The following is an 18,791-nucleotide window of genomic DNA, read 5'->3' as shown; positions in this document are numbered from 1 at the left end:
GGGTTTACCCAGAATTAACCGGGTTAACCCATCAAACCAAGTTAACCCGTCAAGCCTAGAATACGTGTCATGAAAATATGATAATTAAATAGAAAGAAAATTAACTTTAACAAACTAAACTAAATGAAAAAAATAACTCGTCAAATCAGGTTAACCCATCAAACCCAAGATTTGTATCATGAAAATATAATAACTAAATAAAAAAAATTAACATTAACAAAATAAATCAAACAAAAAAAATTAAAAAGAAAAAACAAAAGAAAAAAACAGTCATATAATATAATACAATATAATAATAATTATAATGAAAAAACATGGGGAAAGCTAAAGCTAAAGCTAAATTTTCAACCAACTCAATATTAAAAAAAATAAATTTAACAACGATAATTTAAAAAATAAACATGTGGGGGAAAACATTGTAGCCAAACAAAAATCATGCAAGGGAAACACTATATTAATCCATAGTTTTTTTTTTTTCATTTTGAAAAAAGCTACAAAGCTAAGTTCTCAACCAGCTTAATATAGAAAAAAAAAAAAAAAAACTGAGATTCATGTAATGAAAGTATGATAACTAAATTAATTTTTTTTTTCACATTAACAAACTAAATTAAACAAAAAAAAATTCATTAAAAGAAAAAAAAAAATCCATGGGCAAAACGAAAAAAAAAAAATCAAGTGTTTCACTATGTGTATAGTGATACATTATATGTAAAAAACAAAAGAAACAAAAGCGAGTAAAAAAAAAAAAACAAAGCTGCTACAGTGAAAAACCCACGCGTTAAAAAAACATGTAAAAAAAAAGAAAAAAAAGCTGCTACATTGAAAAAAAAATTTAAAAAACAAAAAACAAAAGCAAAAAAAAAAAGAAGCCATAAAAGAAAAAAAAAAAAAAAAAAAAAAAACAACTTTAGCTACAATAAAAAAGCTACGTGTTTTAGAGTTTTTATTAATATTTAAAATTATAATCTACAAGTAAAATATTTTTTTAATATTAAATGAATCAATTCCCTCTCATAAAAAAAACAAAAAAATCTTTAATTAAAAAATACTATTTCTATTTTAATTCACACATGACCAAGCTTTTCAAAATTAGATTATAATATCTATTTTTGATATTAAATTAAAAAAAAAAATAGTTCTTTATATTGACATTAGAATGATTAAACTTTTAACCTGATAAGATAAAAACCTTCCTCTTTAAAAGTATATTTTTTTTTACCATAAACATACCAACAATTAAAAAACATATTATGTTTTTAATTTATATTAGATTAATAAAAAATAGAGCTTATCTCAAATAAAACATTATCAAATTCAGTCACGTTGCACATTCCCCAGGATTAAAAAAAGTAATAATAATCATAAGCACACTCCAAAAGTATTTTTCCGAGATGAGCTCGAAGCATACCTTGAAGCATCAGCATTGTGACATGAGATAAGCAAAGAATTGTGAAAATGGAATATTCACTCATGAAAGAAAACAGGGACAAAATGTTAGAAGCTACTTTCCATTAGCACTTGCATGCTTATCATTCTTATGGAAGGGCCAAAGATTAACAAGGCGCTCAAGTACTGCACTTTTTGAGAAGTAGCCTGAGAATCCAGCAGGGGCGGACGGTGGAGGAAAGTCTTCAGCTGGCATGGCAAAAGGACGAAACATCATCTCCATTTTCTCTAATGTGGGATAGGATCCCACTTCTTGCAGCCTTTCTGGACCCATTATTGGAAGAGTGTGCTCCTGATGCAGCGAGGTTGCCTCACTGTCATTCTTCTGTCAAACAAAACAGAACCAAACTTGACGGGGCTCATTCAACTATGCCTAGTTTAAATAATATTAAGCCTTTATCCCTAGTATCAAATCATTCTGACACAAAATGAGGTCATCTTGGTAAAAAGAAACAGACACCAGCGAACAATAGAATGAATCAAGATGTTTGACTCTATTGGAATTTCTCCTGTAAGCATGTTTGCAATCTAGTGTACACTCTGAAGGTGTCTAGACAGTATGTTGATAGAGCCACCACTCATCCACCTTTTGCTGAAGTGAAATGCAATTTGTATTCCAAACATTAAATGCAAATAAAGGGAAAAATATTATTCTCTTCGTTTGTTTGCGCATATGTTGATTTAACTTCCTAGATAAAGTTCCAACTTTCCTACTGTTATTCTTATTTTCTTCGTTTCCTTTGGAAAACAAGTTCAATTTTAAATGATAAATGAAGAGCAGCACCATTACAGGGGAGCTCTCTTAGCAACAAATGAATATATGCTTACCTCCAACGGGGACAAGTCTGCCCCACGGCTGAAAGTCATCTCTATGCGGAACCTTTTTGGGTCTTCCAAAGCAACCTGAAATATCAAATTGAAAATAAAAAAAGATTGCCTTCCTAAGTTTAACTTATTGTCGCCAATTGCATTAGAGAGAAGGTTACAGGTCAAACTGTAAGCTATGTTTGATTTAGCGATCAAGAAATCAGTTCCCTCAAAACATGAAAATCTACGACATGGAAAATAATAAGGTTTCAAGCATGAAAATGAATGGCCTGGAAACCTCCTTTTTTTCTTTTTTCTTTTTTCTCTATAACTCACCTGAGACTCAAAACCATGAAGACTTCCAGTCAAACACTGGCTTTATTAGCTAAGTTCCTAAATTGAACCAGTTCAAGGTCATAGATACCAGTTCTGGGCTGGACAGCCAACCTGGGCCAAGAATAATACTGGCTCTAGCTTTGACTGAAAACAATTGTATTGAGTAACAGTCTAATAAGCAAAAAAGGAAAATATGGAATTAAGGTAATCAAGTAGAAAGAACATTCTAAAAATAGCCAGGATTACCACCTCAGTATTCTCAAACATCCTTAGCACAATATAGCTCATGTAGTCAAGCTCCTTGGTTTTGTACAAACGCTCCAAGGCATTCTGGCAAACAAGGCTATCCTCACCTTGAAGAGATTCATCCAGGTTACAGTAACGGAGAACATTCATAAGGGAATGTATATGTGATTCCTGTCATCCAAGTTGCACGATAAAAACTTCTGAGGATATGATGTATCAAAAATAAAATCTTTTGTTTATCAGCATGTCAAATGACTATCCTGTTTATATCCAATTGAAGTAAATATTTCAGATAGTGCAAGACTTGAGAAAATCAATAACGAGGAAAGGTAGGAAAAATTGTAGCGTGTGCTAACATATCAGTGGCTGTACACCCTTGGTTGCCAAAGTGTGAAATGAAAGAAGTAAAACTTGTTTCATTGAAAGAAGTTGAAGTGTGAGTCTATAGAACTCACTTATTCATCAACACTAGGGGTTCTATTCCACAGCCCATTAACATCATCAGCATTGAGATACAACAGATCACAATGGAAATGTTTAAAAATGGAAACTAAAGAAGTTTTAGTCTAATGATTGGAAATCCCATATAAAAATATGGTAAGTCCTAGTCTTTAAAAAAACTCAGCATTTGAAAAGTGCATAAAAAAAAGTTATTTTGCCGAAGAAACATAATTCTGTCCTCTTCATAATGATAGTTAAGTAACCAAGGATCCTTCAACCCTCCGGTCAAAAGTTGAGATTGTGGAGATCATTCAATTGCCCAATAGGTTTCTATATTAAGTATTCCCGGATTTTAAACCAATAACAGAGAATCTAGTATTATCAAAGAACTTTCTTGTTTTACAAAAAGCATTGAGTGAAAGAGAGAGAGATGGATGTCCGTGTCATAGAAAGCAGGGGACAGTATTTTTCTTACCGATGTAAAATAGAGGCGTGTACGCACATGGCGTCCTGGGGTCTTTACATTTGCATACCTAATTAAAAGTGAACATTACTAATCAGTGATTCTATATAATGCTGAAGCATCAAGAAAAAGGTTGAAATATTTACTTTGGATCCAAACGGTATTTTGTCTCTTTATCATCATCATCATCCTGATCCATTGATATATCACTAGTGGTGCTAGTTCTTCTCACATCATCATTCTTGATTGAAAGCTTTAACTGGTAATCCATGTCTTCCTTTTCAGACTTCTTAGAAGTTGATTGCAGATCTTCATTACACTTTAATTCAGCAACACTAATGGCTTCCTCAAGTGTGTTCCTAAGATCAATCAATATTTTACCCAACAAACGACGAGCTATCTGAATTGAAAAAAAAAAAAGCACAAGTAAGAAACAATATATATATAAGAGACTAAAAGTGATGCAAGAGAATCAAAAGATTCACACACAAAGGTGTAGGAACCATTTTTTATTAGAGTTCCAAACATCAATCACTCCAGTAGTTCCCTAACCCCTTCTCTCACCCTGTCTGGATCTCTACTATTCGAGGAAGGGTGTTAAAATAATGTTCTACAGTTGACATGTTTATACAACAATGTGACTGAACATGTGCAAACAACCTAATGGTAACTTACCCTGAGATCAAGCCATTGATCTAGCCTGAATTTATATGATTTTAAGAGCATTTGGTATACTTAATCAAGAAACATTCATCAGAATGTTTGTAGTTAACATCAAAAGTATGTTTGCCAAATATGACATACTGCATAAATTAAGCATCCCTATCAAGTGAATTTTCTCAGTAACATGTGGACGCATCAAAAAAGGTACTTCACCTTTGAGCCAATCTTTAATCTCTGCTTTGGATTAATTCCATACTCATTAGGAATGACACCATCAGCAAGTAGCTGCAATAACAATATTCAAAACACTTAAGAAAAATTACAATGATTATCCAATAATAGCTCAATGCTATGTATATTTGCAAGAGAGAATTGATTTGATATGTGTACTCCATTGCCTCTAAAATTATATTTCATATAATCAACAGTTATGTCAAATGTGTCCTTAATTCAAGAAACAGGCACCGCATACTGAAAAGAAGCCAGACATTGCCATCTTAATCAGCATATTGTAGGGGAATAGTTTTTACTATATCTTTATGACATTCAGTTCCACAGTACAAAAGCAGTAAAGCAGACCAAATCTGCTAGTGATGAATGCTTAAAGACAAACACAACATCTGTTAAAAAAGCATAAATTGTTGGATCAGAGTCCATTTATACCTGAGAAACTTTGAAGAGTTCATCCAGCCCCTCTAGATTAAGGTGAGCATTGTGTAACAGATCATATCTGTAAAATGGTAGATCAAATAAAGAAACAATCTAACAGTCGGAAAACAACTACAGTGAGAACATGGTACCATGAATCTTCGATAAAATTAGTATGCCAAAGGTTTTTGAATAAGGCAAGTCAATCACCATCAGCAAAAAATAAATATAGTTTCATACCAATTTTGAGACAATATAATATAAATGAGCATTTACAGATATCCTGCCTCTACAAGCATCCTTCACCCTTTCATGTCAAGGCAGCAAATATCAGTCATGCCAACATGCATGGACAAATGGATGTCTTTGTAATACCTTGTCCATTGTAGATGTTACCATGCATCTCACTATAAATTAATTACTGGGCCCACTCAGATTAGCACAAACCAGCCCAAACCATTACTTGGTGTGCAGTCCCTTAATCACAAAGATAATTGAAAAAAAAAAAAAGAGAAAAAAAAAGAGAAAAAAAAAGGACAGGAAGCAAGACAATAAGAAGACCACATACTGCAAATATGCAGTAAAAAATGCTAAAACAAAAAACCAGAGAATTTCAACTTTCATGGCCTGCAGACAACAATAAATTGTGTAGTTAAGCTTAATAAAGATTTTGAATGCAACAAAACCATTGCAGGAATATCTTTCACATTCATGATCGTTAGAAGGTAATAATTTAGTATCGGGTGTATTATTACTTTCAAAGAATTGAAACAAATCATATACTAGAAACAGCAAACTTACTTGCAAGAGTCATAAACATCAGGAATTTGTGTTATATCAAACCGCCTGTATGTAAATCAATAATTAAGAAATGTTAGACGATATGTAAGTTTACTAGAACTGTTCTATCATATTAACAGAAACACTTTCTTTTAACTTTTGTTAAAAAATACAGATGCTGAAATTCCATATTCTTGAAATGAATAACATTGAAGTAACATTAACATATATGTAAAAGGAAATGCAAGAGCAGCAACCCCTTAATCATTTACACTCATCACACTATCAACAACCAACACAAATAATAGCAACCACTTACACTTTGCGTTCATTATACAAGTCTCTTTCAAGCTTCTTCCAGCGAGCATACATCAACAAGAATCCCTCACTTCCACAGGGTAATCCAGCAGCAATACGATCTATATCAATATTTATTTTACCAAGAGCCTTTGCTTGATCATATGGTGGAATTACTTCATATGAGCTTGTCTCTGTAAGTTCTTCATCTTCATCCTTGGCAAGTAGTCTCACTTGTTCTGTCACCTTCTTGATCAATGTTACCTATTCACGTTGAAACACAAAATGAGGGGAAGATTCCTAGTTTGGAAAAGTTTTCTATGTCTAACAATGAGATACACCTCATGGCAATTAGTAAAAGAACTCCAGAAATTGTAACATAGGCAAGAGAGAGAGAGAGAGAGAGAGAGAGAGAGAGAGACTAGCCACTAAGGTAGGAATTTTTATTATACTACAGTGTAACAGCCATATATCAACTACAAGTTAGCAGAAGGCACCCTACAGAGTTGATTTAACAATTTCCCAAGGGCTGAGATTCAAATCCTAATAATGATAATATCACTCTTTCAAGTACAGAAAAGTGGCATAAAACTTAAGAGCATCAAAACATGAAAAGCGTTACTCTATTTTTACCATTAACTATTACTCAGCAGGAATTAGCTTCTAGTATGAATCACTTGAAACCTCATATTCATAATGGAAACCCTTGGGTCCATATATAAATAAGAGTTCCTTTGAAGACGTACAGATACAAAAATGATAGAAAGTTAATTATAAATAAAAATCATTGATTTCAGGTGAATCATTCAATCAGTTTGACTATCATGGAGTTAAGATACAGATTTCCAATCAAAATAGATAAAACAACTTTTTTGTGAAGTACGTGCAGCACTTTGCATCTACAAGAATAAAAGAACTTTGAAGTTAAATGCCTGCTTTGACCTCGAACAATGCAACAGTCTCCTAATAATCCTTGGGTGTTTTTTTTTTTAAAAAGAAAAACTACTGACAAAGCCTCCAAGTAAAATCGAGCTTAAAGAGAGTGTTTTGTATTATCAATATAGGCATGTACCATTACAAATATCCACATACGTGTGAACCTGCATGTATAGACATTAGGCTCATCATGTTTCACTAGCAAGAATATTCACCAGTTTAGGGAGAAGTTCAGAAGCATTTGAAGGAAGTCCAGCTCCATCAGTCATCCAAGGACACTCAGAGGATCCATTGCTATGAACTATCTTTGCAGCAGAAGTTATAATCTCATTCAACCTAGCCTGCAAAAAAAATCAATAAAACAAAAGGAAATCACTGTTAGAATAGAGCACAACATCATTCCAGACTTTTGGAGATGATTGAGCCTAGCAAACAATCAAGGGAAAGAAAGCAATTAGTTTATTCATATTGGAGATGCTTAGCTTGTGTCCATCGGGATACATGACATCAAGTAATGTTTAATAATAATAGGAATAGAAAAATATTTAAGGATATGAACATCATCTGAATTTAACAGTTTGGGGTCATAATCATGGTCAATTACTGGATATTAAATTCAGCCGGTAGAAGATAAAAAAGTGCTAATGCATTTCAAGGAGAAAAACAAACCTTGGCTTCTTCCATCTCACTGCTGGCATTGTCAAGCCCATCCAGCATGGAGGAATCCTTACTAACAAGGGAAACCTTGATAAAGTTTAACAGGTCAGTTAAAAACTCAATATCCAAAAGCAGTAAATCTAAAGAAAAGATCACAGACCAGAATTGGTGTCAGCTGTCCTTCCAGATCGAGGAGGCCCTTCGCAAATGCCGCTGCGGACATCTGTCAGAAACTATTTGTGAATGATGTGTGGCAATTCAGTCCATAATTGGAAAAGCACCCAAATAAGAAAACAAAGCAACCAAAGATTAAGTGCAATTTTATTTACATGAACTACTATGCTATACCTGTACACGACCTTCGTCAGAGCTGTAAATTTTAAGGTCATGACGATATGTGCTATGAAGACGAAGCAGTCCTGTGCCTTCACCTGAAATTTCATACATTTCCATCAAGAGAAGCAAAGATATACAATCTTGAAACTAAACCACCATAGTTTATGCTGTTCTGCTTGTCAATGAAAAAGGGCCTCCCAAGTCCAAACTTAAAAGAAGCATGCAACCATTCAGACCAAAATTCATCCTAAAAGATAATAATTACTAAGTGCACTGGAGAACATGTGGCAGCAGGAACATAAATCTACTTTGTCCTGGGTACGTCCACTAACATTCTGGTCAACAGCCATGGCCTAGAAATTAAAGATAATATCACATCAATTGTTAATATCTTCCATTGAGCAGCTTTCAACATGTTTGAATGAATAAATCAAGAGAGATGATGTAAGTAGTAAATAAAAAGGTCTACCAGAACAGTTAAAACAAGAGGAAAAGCCATGAATAGTTAAGAAACTAAAACTGCCGGATACTAAAGTCTCATAAATCATGGCCCAGAACAGACTACACAAGGACTTCAAAAATTGCCCTTGATAGGATGGAAAAGCAGCATTGAATCTTAGTAAAGGAGTTCAAATTGCCTATACTCCCACATGTAGCTAAAGTCACCTATAATTCATTTATTTGAAAATCTAGTACATATTATACAATCATCTTGTGAAAAAGACATCAAACAAAAACACTGCAAGTTACATTTAGTAAAGCTGACAATATACTGCAGGCATTCGTAGAGCTATATTTCAAGAAGCAAACTGAACAAGGAACAAGAAAAAATTCAGAGCACGCTTGTAAGACCTAGACTCAAAGTTCTATCAGTCTTAGATGATCAAAGAACACCAAATAGCAAAATGTCAGAAGAGAGGCCTAATAAAATCTTGGACAAGCATATGCCTGATGATTATTATCTCCTTTAAAAGAAAAAAGGTTCATTATCTTGACCTGGATACATATTATTTCGAAAATATCTACCCAGCTCTTCTGCCTGCAAAGACATCAGAAAAGCAGAAATGAAAATCAAAACAAAGTAAGGTGGTTATTTTACAGTCAAGGGTATGAAGAATTTGGCATAATATTACTTCACTAGAGGAATCTTTAGATTGTCACTATGTACGCAAAATAAATTAAACATAAGATCAGCAAGACATAAATTATTAACACCTGCTTTCTGCCAGCATGGGTAAGAACACCTCCATATTTAAGGACCATGAGAGCTTCAACGGGTCGTTCTTCCTCACCTTCACCATTACTTTTTGGAACTTTAACCCACTTTAGAGGTTTTAACTGGACCTTCCTATAAATACCAGAGAAATGCCCCCCCTGGAATAAGAAACACTTCAAGCATCAGACACATAATAGCAATATGTGAAGATGCTTTAACAATATATAAAATATGGCTACTTGAACTCTAAGCATTGAGCATGGGATGCCAAATCAACTCTATTCTTAACAGCATTGTTCCTGCATCATCAGAGTTGCTTTCACGATTGCTAAAAGCAAGTTGAGCCATTAACATTAATCCAATCACAGCTTGACTACACTTCTAACCATAAATGATCAAAATTTCATTCACCCTAAACTCACTTATGGAGACAAAGTGATGGAATAGCCATGGGTAAATGAAATGGAACAAGTTATAAACCCATAGATCTAAAGAAGATATACTTAAATCATAATAAACACGGACTGCGACAGGATATGTTGAGACATTAAATATTCAAGATAAATGAAACAACCTCCTCAAGAACTGCTTTAACTTGTCGTAGCTTTTCAGCATGCTCAAAGTCTTCTGCCTCACTATCACTTTCTCGACCAGGTCTATATAGCAAAAGGAGAAAAGTTAAATCACCAACAAATATTAATCAGCATTGGGAAAAAAATTATATGGACAACGCAATTTCCAATGTTCATAGCAGCCAGGCGAGATGTGACATGAAGAGCAGTTTCAGTAGCGTGACAGATCCAGTACTCTCAGTGCTCATAAGTTCGCATTCCTATTAATTTTTAAATGAAAATCATATGGATCATGAACTTATGATCAATCTATGTTTCGGAAAGCAGATCCCTGCCCCCTAAAGAAAATTTGAACTCCATCTTCCAGATTATAAGCATCAAGCAGACAAACACCCACTGTCATGTGTAACTAATTGGCAAAGCTTAATGCATGACACTAACAATGATAATAGATAAGCCACAAAATTTATTAGCAAAGTGCATCTCAAACAAACTGTTGATGCTGGTAATAACAAATGTTTGAATGCCACATTTATTAAATTCTATAATGTATATATCGCGAAAAGGCAGAACGATATTAAAGCACAAAGGAACCCATCTTTGGCAGTTAAAAGAGTGGAGTTTTTGAGCTTCAAATGATATATTAGCAAAGTGCATCTCAAACAAACTGTTGATGATGGTAATAAAAAACGTTTGAATGCCACATTTATGAAATTCTATAATGTATATCGCTAAAAGGCAGAATGATATTAAAGCACAATGGAACATATCCTTGGCAGTTAAATCAGTGGAGTTGTTGAACTTCAAATGATACCTTGTACGAGGTACAAGTATTCGAGTTGCATCTAACAGATCTTGTAATTGAACAGCACTTTTAAGTTTTGTCTGAGGAAGAAAGCAAAAAAAAAAGCTGATATTAACCAACTTCACAGGACTACAAGACAACAGAATAGTAAATGAATAAAAAAGGGATAAAAACATCAGCAGTACAGTTAGTTTTAGTGATTTTATAATTTAGCCCTTGTGCTTCATTTTTTTCCAAAGTACATCTATATTTTGCAGAGTAACAGATCAGTTCATACAACTAGTCTCCGTTTAAAATGCTGCTGATATGACCATCATCATATGAAGTATCTCCAATATGACAATACATGTGAGAAACATCATCAAGATGGGGAAAATTAGCCCAAAAACTCAATGAGATTTTGTAGATTAAGAATAATTTCTAAAAACACTTGTGACTGTAGAAGTATCCAAAACTGGGCTAACAATGCTAACAAAACAGTGGCTCCACACACTTATTCCCAACACTGTAGAGTTGACGATGGGAAAGAATCAGGGGAGATCAAGCCATAAAGGGAAATAGAAGAGGAGGCAAAGACATCACATGGGTTTTATTTTTTTTCACTCAACATAAAATGGGAATAAAAAAAAATAAATAAATAAGGTGTTTCATCATCTACCTTCCAATCTCCAAACACGTGATTTTTGTTATTGACATTCTAACCCCAAATCTGATTTATCTTTCTAATAAACAATCTCATATCTCATATATGATTTATTTAGGCTCAATGTAAAATGATAAGCAAATAAGAAAAAATGGGATACGAAGAGGGTTTTTGATCATCAACCTGCTAATCTCCAAACAGCTGAAAATCTTTTTTTCGACATTCTAAACCCAATTAGATAACAGCAACACCAGCACTTTTAAATGGAGACTAAGAATATGAACTGATGTTTTTTGAACTTTCTGAAACATACAAGAATATTTTCCTGAATAAGAAGTTAAGGACTCAAATAAAAATAAAAAAAATCATCAAAAGTACATGTACCACTGATGTCTTTAACCCAATAATAAAGGAATCACCTCAGATCTGGGTCGTCCCCCATTGTACTTTAACATCAAATTCAGCAGCTTTTCCTCTGTGACCTTCAACTTCACCTTCTGTTTGGGAGTTCTATCACCACTGACCAAATAAAACACAAATAAGAAGGTAGATTTGAAAATCTTAAGTGAAGGAAAAATACTAAAGGAAATGGTATAACATACTGACGAATAATGGCAATCACACAGCGTAGCTCCTCAGACTGCCCAAATGTACCAATAATCCCACTTCCCTGACGAGTTAATCCCTCAGAAGGCTGGACTGGTTCATTGACTTTCCATGGTAAAGTGGGGGGAATTGCTGATGAAAGATGAGGAGCTTTCGCATCCAAAAGCATCTTTCTCAACACACAAGCAGAATCATCATAATATCTGTATTGAGAATAGAAATGATGTTAGAAAATTGCGAGAATTGTGAAATTGGTAAGAAGATAAACGAAAATAAGTAAACCAAAGAATAAACAAGTTCCAGTTTTGCACAATCAGGATGTACTGTGCAAATTCAAATAAATACTGATAACTATAGAAATTAAACATTCTATTACTTTTCATAATTTCTTGTAATATGCCAACACAATAAAAGAAATGAAGGCATGATAATTAGTCCAAATAAAAAGCTCAACAGGTTGAGGAATCAGGACGCATTCATCAGATTTTTCTTTCCTTATTTTTTTAGAAAAACAGCAAGGGAGAGTTTGCTTTCAGAATTATTTTGCAGTTTTCATCTCAGCTTTTTTTAATCTAGAAAATTGTCTCACACGAATAATTACAAAAACAGGTTTACTAACCACAAGTTTTCCAAAATAGAAAACAAGGAATTCTTTTGGTTTGCCTTCCAAATAATAAGAAAATGAGGTTTTTTCTTAAAAAAAAAAAAAAAAAAGACTGACCAAAAACAGCACTTGTTTTCTAGAGTTGGAGTATTTGAACAACTTTCACTACATCCCAGAAATGGAGATAGAAAACACATGTTTGAGAAAGTATTTTTCATTTTTCAATTAGAGAGCATGTTTCAACAGTTCTCAGCTTTCTAGAAAAATGGAAATTTTCCACAAGTATACAGTCTTAACTTTTTAGACTAAACAGTGAGCAGCATATGACTAGTTAAACAAGCATCAACGAAACAAAAATTACTTAAATTAATATAATGACCAGTACTTGTAGGAATTTTTCACAAAACTCCATCCATTTACATCACAAACATATGATCGTCCTTCACAACGCAGGAGATCAAACCCACAAACCTGCAAGCAACAATAATTTAGTATTGACTGACAATACAATATCAGTGATGAAGACAGCACTAATAATATGAAAGTAAAATGGAGAAATCACATTGTACTTATTTATAGGAAGATATGTTTAGCTGTTACGAATAAACAGCATTGAAAAGATCAGCAACCACAAACTACATGCTTGAAAATGACTTAGAAGAAGACACATGAGTCTTAACAGTGAGGCTAGGCTAAAGCAGTTGTACTAACAAGATTCAAGCGGCTATTGTTGAGTTCAGTCATTTTTTTCACAAAGATAAGAATGACAAAAGGTCACATAAAACACATTGGATGACACTAGCAAAATGAGCTCATTGCAATAACTAATCATGTTAGTGAGAAACATCAATAAACTAACCCATCTAATGCACCTACACTTATCAATCATTATTGAATATTTACTGTGGATCATCATGGCAGGAGAAAGGCATACTGTTGCACTTCACGAAAGAAATAAAAACTAAAGCATTGACAAACCAGTCTTTTTAAAGCAATGACAAACCAGTTAGCATAAGGTATTCATGAGGAGACACAATCAAGTAGAATAATAATATCTTGGAAGCCAGAAATATATTAAGTAACTAAAACCAGATTCTAATTCCATACCGCCTGCCTAAATGCAATGCAAACATCTCTTGCCATTTGCTTCTCGTTAGGTGTCAGTAACACTGGATACCTTACCTGTCAAACACGGTAAGAGGTTTTATGTCACAATCATCACAAAACTCTGAACCAGGAATATAAATGTAAAAAATCAGTTCAGCAGTATCATGCCTTCTGATTGCAGTATACTTGCATTAGGAAAGAGTACATGTACACGCGCAGGCATGCATGTATATTGGAATGTTACTTCTCTTATTTAATCTTTTTCTTACGAGTTTAAAAATTCATCACTTGAGAAGCAAACTTAGTTCAGCTAACCGGAGTCATCAAATCAACAGAAAAATTTTAAAGTAGACTCGGTTGCTACAGGAAATTACTTCTTTTCCATCTGGATTTCGCATGACAACACCATCAACAACAGGAGATTTCCTTGCCTCAGCATGTGCATATTCAGGACCAACAGTATACACCTATAATCATTTAATGATTTACCAAGGCAATCATTTGTAAATGTCAGTAACAAACAAACACAGGAAGAATTGAATCCTTCATGTATAAAAAGAAATCAAAAACTGATAGCATGAACATAATGGTGCGCACACAAAATAGTTTCAAAACAAACCAACCAATGTTTTCAGGAAGAAGGATAGAACTGCAAGCAGCATGGACTAAAGCAATAACAGACCCTCACCACTAACGGTTGATAGTGAGCCAAAAAATACTTGAAAAACCAGAAACATAAAAACAACCTGATGTGTGATCACATAGAATACATACATCTTACCATAGTCAATTTGTTAATAGGTTTATGAAAAATTACTTGTCAGACTGAAATAAACCGAGGGAAAGTTCAGAAATGTGTGTGGGAAGACATCTAATCAAAAATAGAACATACAAACATGGTGGACATGGCGATCCTTTTTTTCAAGTAACAGTTAAAGTTCAGCCTGAAGCAAAATTTGAATCCTACTAGCATCTACAAGTTACCACAAATTTCACACTGTATAGGAATAGATTGCATTTTCTCTTGGGTGAATACAAAGTAAGCCAAGCTATCTCATAACATGATGCATATTACTATTTTATACCACAGGCCAATTATGCATCTGAACAGCTCATATCAGTTTAACTTGACGAAGCACTTATATCAGTTTTATAGGTTCAGATGTTCCTCCCATCAATTTATTTCCATCCTTTCTGTGATATTATTGTGACAGGTTAGAATTCAAAACATAAACAGCACTGAAATCTATAACATGCTCCATCTGCATTGTTACCATGCAACCAAATTCGAATCCTTATAGCATGATCAAATTCTGTATCTCTCTTCAAATTAAAATTAATCAACAAAGGAACCTGGACAAAATGCCCCACCTATTTCAAATCAATCACAAGTTCTAATGAACTTTCTAAACGTATTCCAACATGGACTATGTGTGTCTACATCCTATCACAATGACATTAACAAGTAAAACAAAACAACATGGGCAGACTTTCAACAGAAAACTATACAACCTTCACATCTGTTCCTCCAGTTGGCATAAATTCTTCATATATGTAAGAGCCTTCACGCCTCACTCTTCTAACATCTGGATGGAAATCACTTGACCGATTACCAACCTGAAATGAGACCTGATCAAGTACTTGTACTGTGATAGATAATGGAGAAAAAAAAGATCAGTAAATAAAAACTTTTGCAACATCCAAGCTATCAGGCATCTTGAAAAGTGAGATGCAAATAAGTACATGGAAGTATGATTGGAAGGTATGCCTTAATAATTCCATAGCTATGCACAAAAAGGGTGGGAAATAAATAAACATAGCAAAAGAAAATAGCTCACGCCAAAAGAAACATATTATGGATTGGAATCCTTGTCTATAAAGCAGGAAATCCAAGTAGACAAACAGACAACAGAAAGCTAGAATTGACCATGGCTTAACTGCAGAAAGAGAAAATTGTGTCCAAACCAATCCAATCATTAGTTTTTTCCTATATCTGTAAATGTTTTTTATGTCTTAAATTCTTCCGTAGAATAATCACTAATGCTTCAATAATGTATCCATAGCATTACAGAATCACTTCTGGCATGGGGAAAAGGAAAGAAAGAAAGAAAGACAAAGAAACAGAGTTTAGCTTCCAAATTAGAAAAACAGAAGTTGTTGACAAACTTACCTTCCTAAACAATTCCTTCATACCTCCACCTGCTGCACTGGGATAATATATCATGATGCTGTGGTCATCGCCTTCTCAAAAGTACAACAAGCGAGTCATTGTCATGCGTGCTAATAGTAAAGCATACTCTATAAATTAATGCAGGAGCAACAAATAATGAATAAACAGTTATAAGCAGTGTCTATTTAAGGCAACATCTTTATGCAATCCAAGCACAGTGCTACATCTAGGGCTTCTAAGTAAAGAGGAGAATTTAATCAATGGATATGAGGAGCACAAAACACATCAATGTTGGCACAAACTGATGGCTTTAGAAGCCAAAAGCATCAGAAAAATGGAAATGCTGATTCAATGCAAATAATTTTTTTTTTTTTTTAAGATAGAAAACTTCAAAATTATAATAAAAAGCTGCCAATATACGAGGACACAAAATTGAATTAATGAACTAAATTCTCTCATCACTGAACAATTGCAATGGATACGTGCACATTATGAGATGTCTGGTCACATGAACAAATACAAAGGTGAACTAGATGTAATGTCCAAAGCATAAATAGTGATGTCCTTAGAAAATAACTATAGCAGTCCACTATACAAGCATCAAGCAAAATACATGGAGCAATGCTGCATTGTTTAGCCAATCTTAATGAGCAAAAACAGCACAAGTCACAGAACTTGATAAATGTATGAAAAATGCTCACCATCAACAGGCTTCTCTACAAAGGGTTTCCAAAAACGACTTCCATGGACCTCAACAAAATCTTCTTCTTCAATAAAATAATCCAACTCTTGATATGGAAACTCCCTATTAACAAGGGCATATCTCGGGACAGGAATTCCAAACATTTCAGCACGCTTGAATCCCCAAAAACAAATAGAAATTAACTGATTACTTTTAATCAATTAAGAAATAACAATGCACATGAAATTAAGAAATAACAATGCACGTGACATGGCTCAATTATAGTCATTAATATACTCCATCAATGACGGCAAGCAGATTTGAGGAAATATATCATGTAGTCCAATGAGTTCATTCCTTTCAGTAGAATACTGACCAATCATGGTCAAGAACTTGCCTTCAGAACCCTTGGGGAAAAAAAGAGAAAGAAGACGAAAAACTGCAAGACATTTTTCAAGAGGGTGTGTAGAAAAATGTTTGTGTGTGTGTGTGTGTGTGTGTGTCATAATAAAATATTGTACTATGCCATGCAATATTTCGTACAAAGCACCATGCTGCCAAGCAGAAAATAAGATGGAAGTTTAGACTTCATACCTCATACACCTTCCGCCGGTCATGAAGAAGATGTTGTGGCACCAATTCATTCACAAGAAAAGGCCTGAATCAAAAACATAATCTATTCAACATTGAACAGCATTTCGCTTGGATGTGGACAAAAAAGGAAATAGCAGCTTGAGCGGTGGGGTAATAAGGTCTATCGGTAACAGTAGACTAAATATAAAAGGAAAGTTGGAGGCACACAAGTATGGCATTCTTCAGTGCAATGAGAATGAACAGAAACAAGGCATTTGTTCAATTTATTCCACCGCTAGGATAATTTTCTACTCATTTTTTCATGGACCAAGAAAAATATCATTCCTTATCCATTTTCACATGCCGCCGGCCCCAGTTTAACTTCAAGCAACAAAGTGGAAATATAGATGAAGCATGCATTTAGAAACTACAAAAAAGATTTCAGCTTCTCGAAGGTGAGTAGAAAATCGTTTGCATGTATGAAGTTCCCAGCTAACTTTCATCACAAGAAGCATAGTCAATTCATTAATCATTTGAAATGGGAACATGGGCAAGAAATGCTACTTACTTCCTTAAAGTGGCATATGCCTCAGCCTTTTCAAGGGGATAACCAGTGGAATAGAAAGCAATCAAGCAATCACATATTGGCCAGCTGAAACAAGAAAAAACTGCAACAAATCAGTCAACCTCTAGAAGACAGTGAAATTAAGATTCTAAGTGCATTCTCAGATTATATTAACTAGCTTAGACTAAAAGCATCTTCATAATCACGAAGCTAATTACAGATGACACTGCCAGCAATGTCTCCAAGTCCTGCCAGCATTAGTGACTGCACAGCACACGTCACGACTCGTGACACTAACCCCTCCACAAAAAAATCTTTTCAACATGTGATAGCGGACAAAAATCCAAAAATGTGGACTTGTCAAGATATAGACAGAAAACAAAATCAACGGTTCCATTTTCTGTCGCTCTACAAGCCACGTCCTTGTTTTTCATAAAATGAAATCCAGTCTCCAAAAACAAGAAACAGTAAAAGAAAGAAGCATGCATCTCCGTAAACCCAAAGACAACCAAACACTAACTGAACTAATATTTAAGTGTTACCTCTCAATTGGATCCTCAAGAATCACTTTATCACCGAAATATATAACCTAAAAATCATCAAAACGGTAAAAGAAAAGCTCAAAACGGTAAAAAGAAAAGCGCTAATGGAATCATACACTCAATTAAATTCCGAGAGAGAAAAAGTACTTCGAATTCACCAAATGCTTGTAATCTCTCAAGAATCTGTCCCATTGGAGCTGATAACACCTGAAGAAACCACCAATGCAAAAATCCTTCGTTATTGGTGGTAAATCAATAGCGAAATGCTTTTACTATATTATATTAATAAATATTTTCATAGCTTCCGGTTTCTGGTTTCGAAAAGAAAAGAGAAAGAGAACCTCAGAGCCGCATTTCACCTTCTTTTCCATCACACAAACTCCAACTTTTATCTTCTCCTCTCCTCCTCCTCCTCCTGCTTCTGTCACCACCTCCATCTCTCTCTGCGTCTACGCTTGGTTGGTTGGTTTTGTATTTGTATTTATATTTATATACGAAGAGGAAACAGCTAGAGAGTCACGAGAGGAAAAACCGAGAGCAAGCGTTTCTTTCTTTCTCTGCTATTTCCTTCGAGATAGACATATATATTATATACATGTAGGAGAGAGAGACAAGGGAGTGTTTGGACTTTGGAGAGTTAAGGATGGATT

At 34.2% G+C, this 18,791-nt stretch overlaps 1 protein-coding gene across 5 annotated transcripts; it reads right to left on the bottom strand.

Moving 5' to 3' along the window:
* Nucleotides 1-1,340: 1,340 nt before the first annotated feature.
* On the bottom strand, nucleotides 1,341-18,791 carry LOC118031876 (inositol hexakisphosphate and diphosphoinositol-pentakisphosphate kinase VIP2). 5 transcript variants are annotated; one of them, XM_035036393.2, is made up of 30 exons: nucleotides 18,483-18,791; nucleotides 18,289-18,348; nucleotides 18,142-18,188; nucleotides 17,603-17,686; nucleotides 17,056-17,119; nucleotides 16,481-16,634; nucleotides 15,780-15,850; nucleotides 15,122-15,226; nucleotides 13,984-14,076; nucleotides 13,610-13,684; nucleotides 12,888-12,973; nucleotides 11,895-12,101; nucleotides 11,712-11,811; nucleotides 10,659-10,729; nucleotides 9,847-9,928; nucleotides 9,272-9,430; nucleotides 9,053-9,095; nucleotides 8,069-8,151; nucleotides 7,881-7,943; nucleotides 7,733-7,807; nucleotides 7,279-7,404; nucleotides 6,150-6,391; nucleotides 5,852-5,896; nucleotides 5,066-5,132; nucleotides 4,616-4,687; nucleotides 3,886-4,139; nucleotides 3,752-3,809; nucleotides 2,839-3,006; nucleotides 2,275-2,349; nucleotides 1,341-1,768 (listed from the first exon to the last, which is right to left on the bottom strand). In XM_035036393.2, exons 1-30 carry the CDS (start codon nucleotides 18,576-18,578, stop codon nucleotides 1,502-1,504), a joined length of 3,192 nt encoding a protein of 1,063 aa, XP_034892284.1. In that variant the 5' UTR covers nucleotides 18,579-18,791; the 3' UTR covers nucleotides 1,341-1,501. The 5 variants fall into 5 exon arrangements, with proteins under 5 accessions (XP_034892284.1, XP_034892283.1, XP_034892285.1 ...); XM_035036392.2 differs by having other exon boundaries at nucleotides 1,341-1,771; nucleotides 18,483-18,790; XM_035036394.2 differs by having other exon boundaries at nucleotides 1,341-1,771; nucleotides 18,501-18,789.

The sequence above is a fragment of the Populus alba genome, chromosome 17 (assembly GCF_005239225.2).
Source record: "Populus alba chromosome 17, ASM523922v2, whole genome shotgun sequence".
NCBI lineage: Eukaryota > Viridiplantae > Streptophyta > Magnoliopsida > Malpighiales > Salicaceae > Populus > Populus alba.
The sequence above is the reverse complement of the archived record's forward strand: the minus strand, read 5'-3'. Positions and strand labels throughout refer to the sequence as shown.

What these genes read in the sequence shown, in the direction of transcription:
- LOC118031876 (XM_035036392.2), bottom strand. Translation starts at nt 18,578, where the DNA reads ATGGAGGTGGTGACAGAAGCAGGAGGAGGAGGAGGAGAGGAGAAGATA. An exon ending in CTGACGAAGGTCGTGTACAG is followed by an intron (nt 7,944 to 8,068) that starts GTATAGCATAGT and finishes AGTTTCTGACAG; the next exon opens with ATGTCCGCAGCGGCATTTGC. An exon ending in AAATACCGTTTGGATCCAAA is followed by an intron (nt 3,810 to 3,885) that starts GTAAATATTTCA and finishes ACTTTTAATTAG; the next exon opens with GTATGCAAATGTAAAGACCC.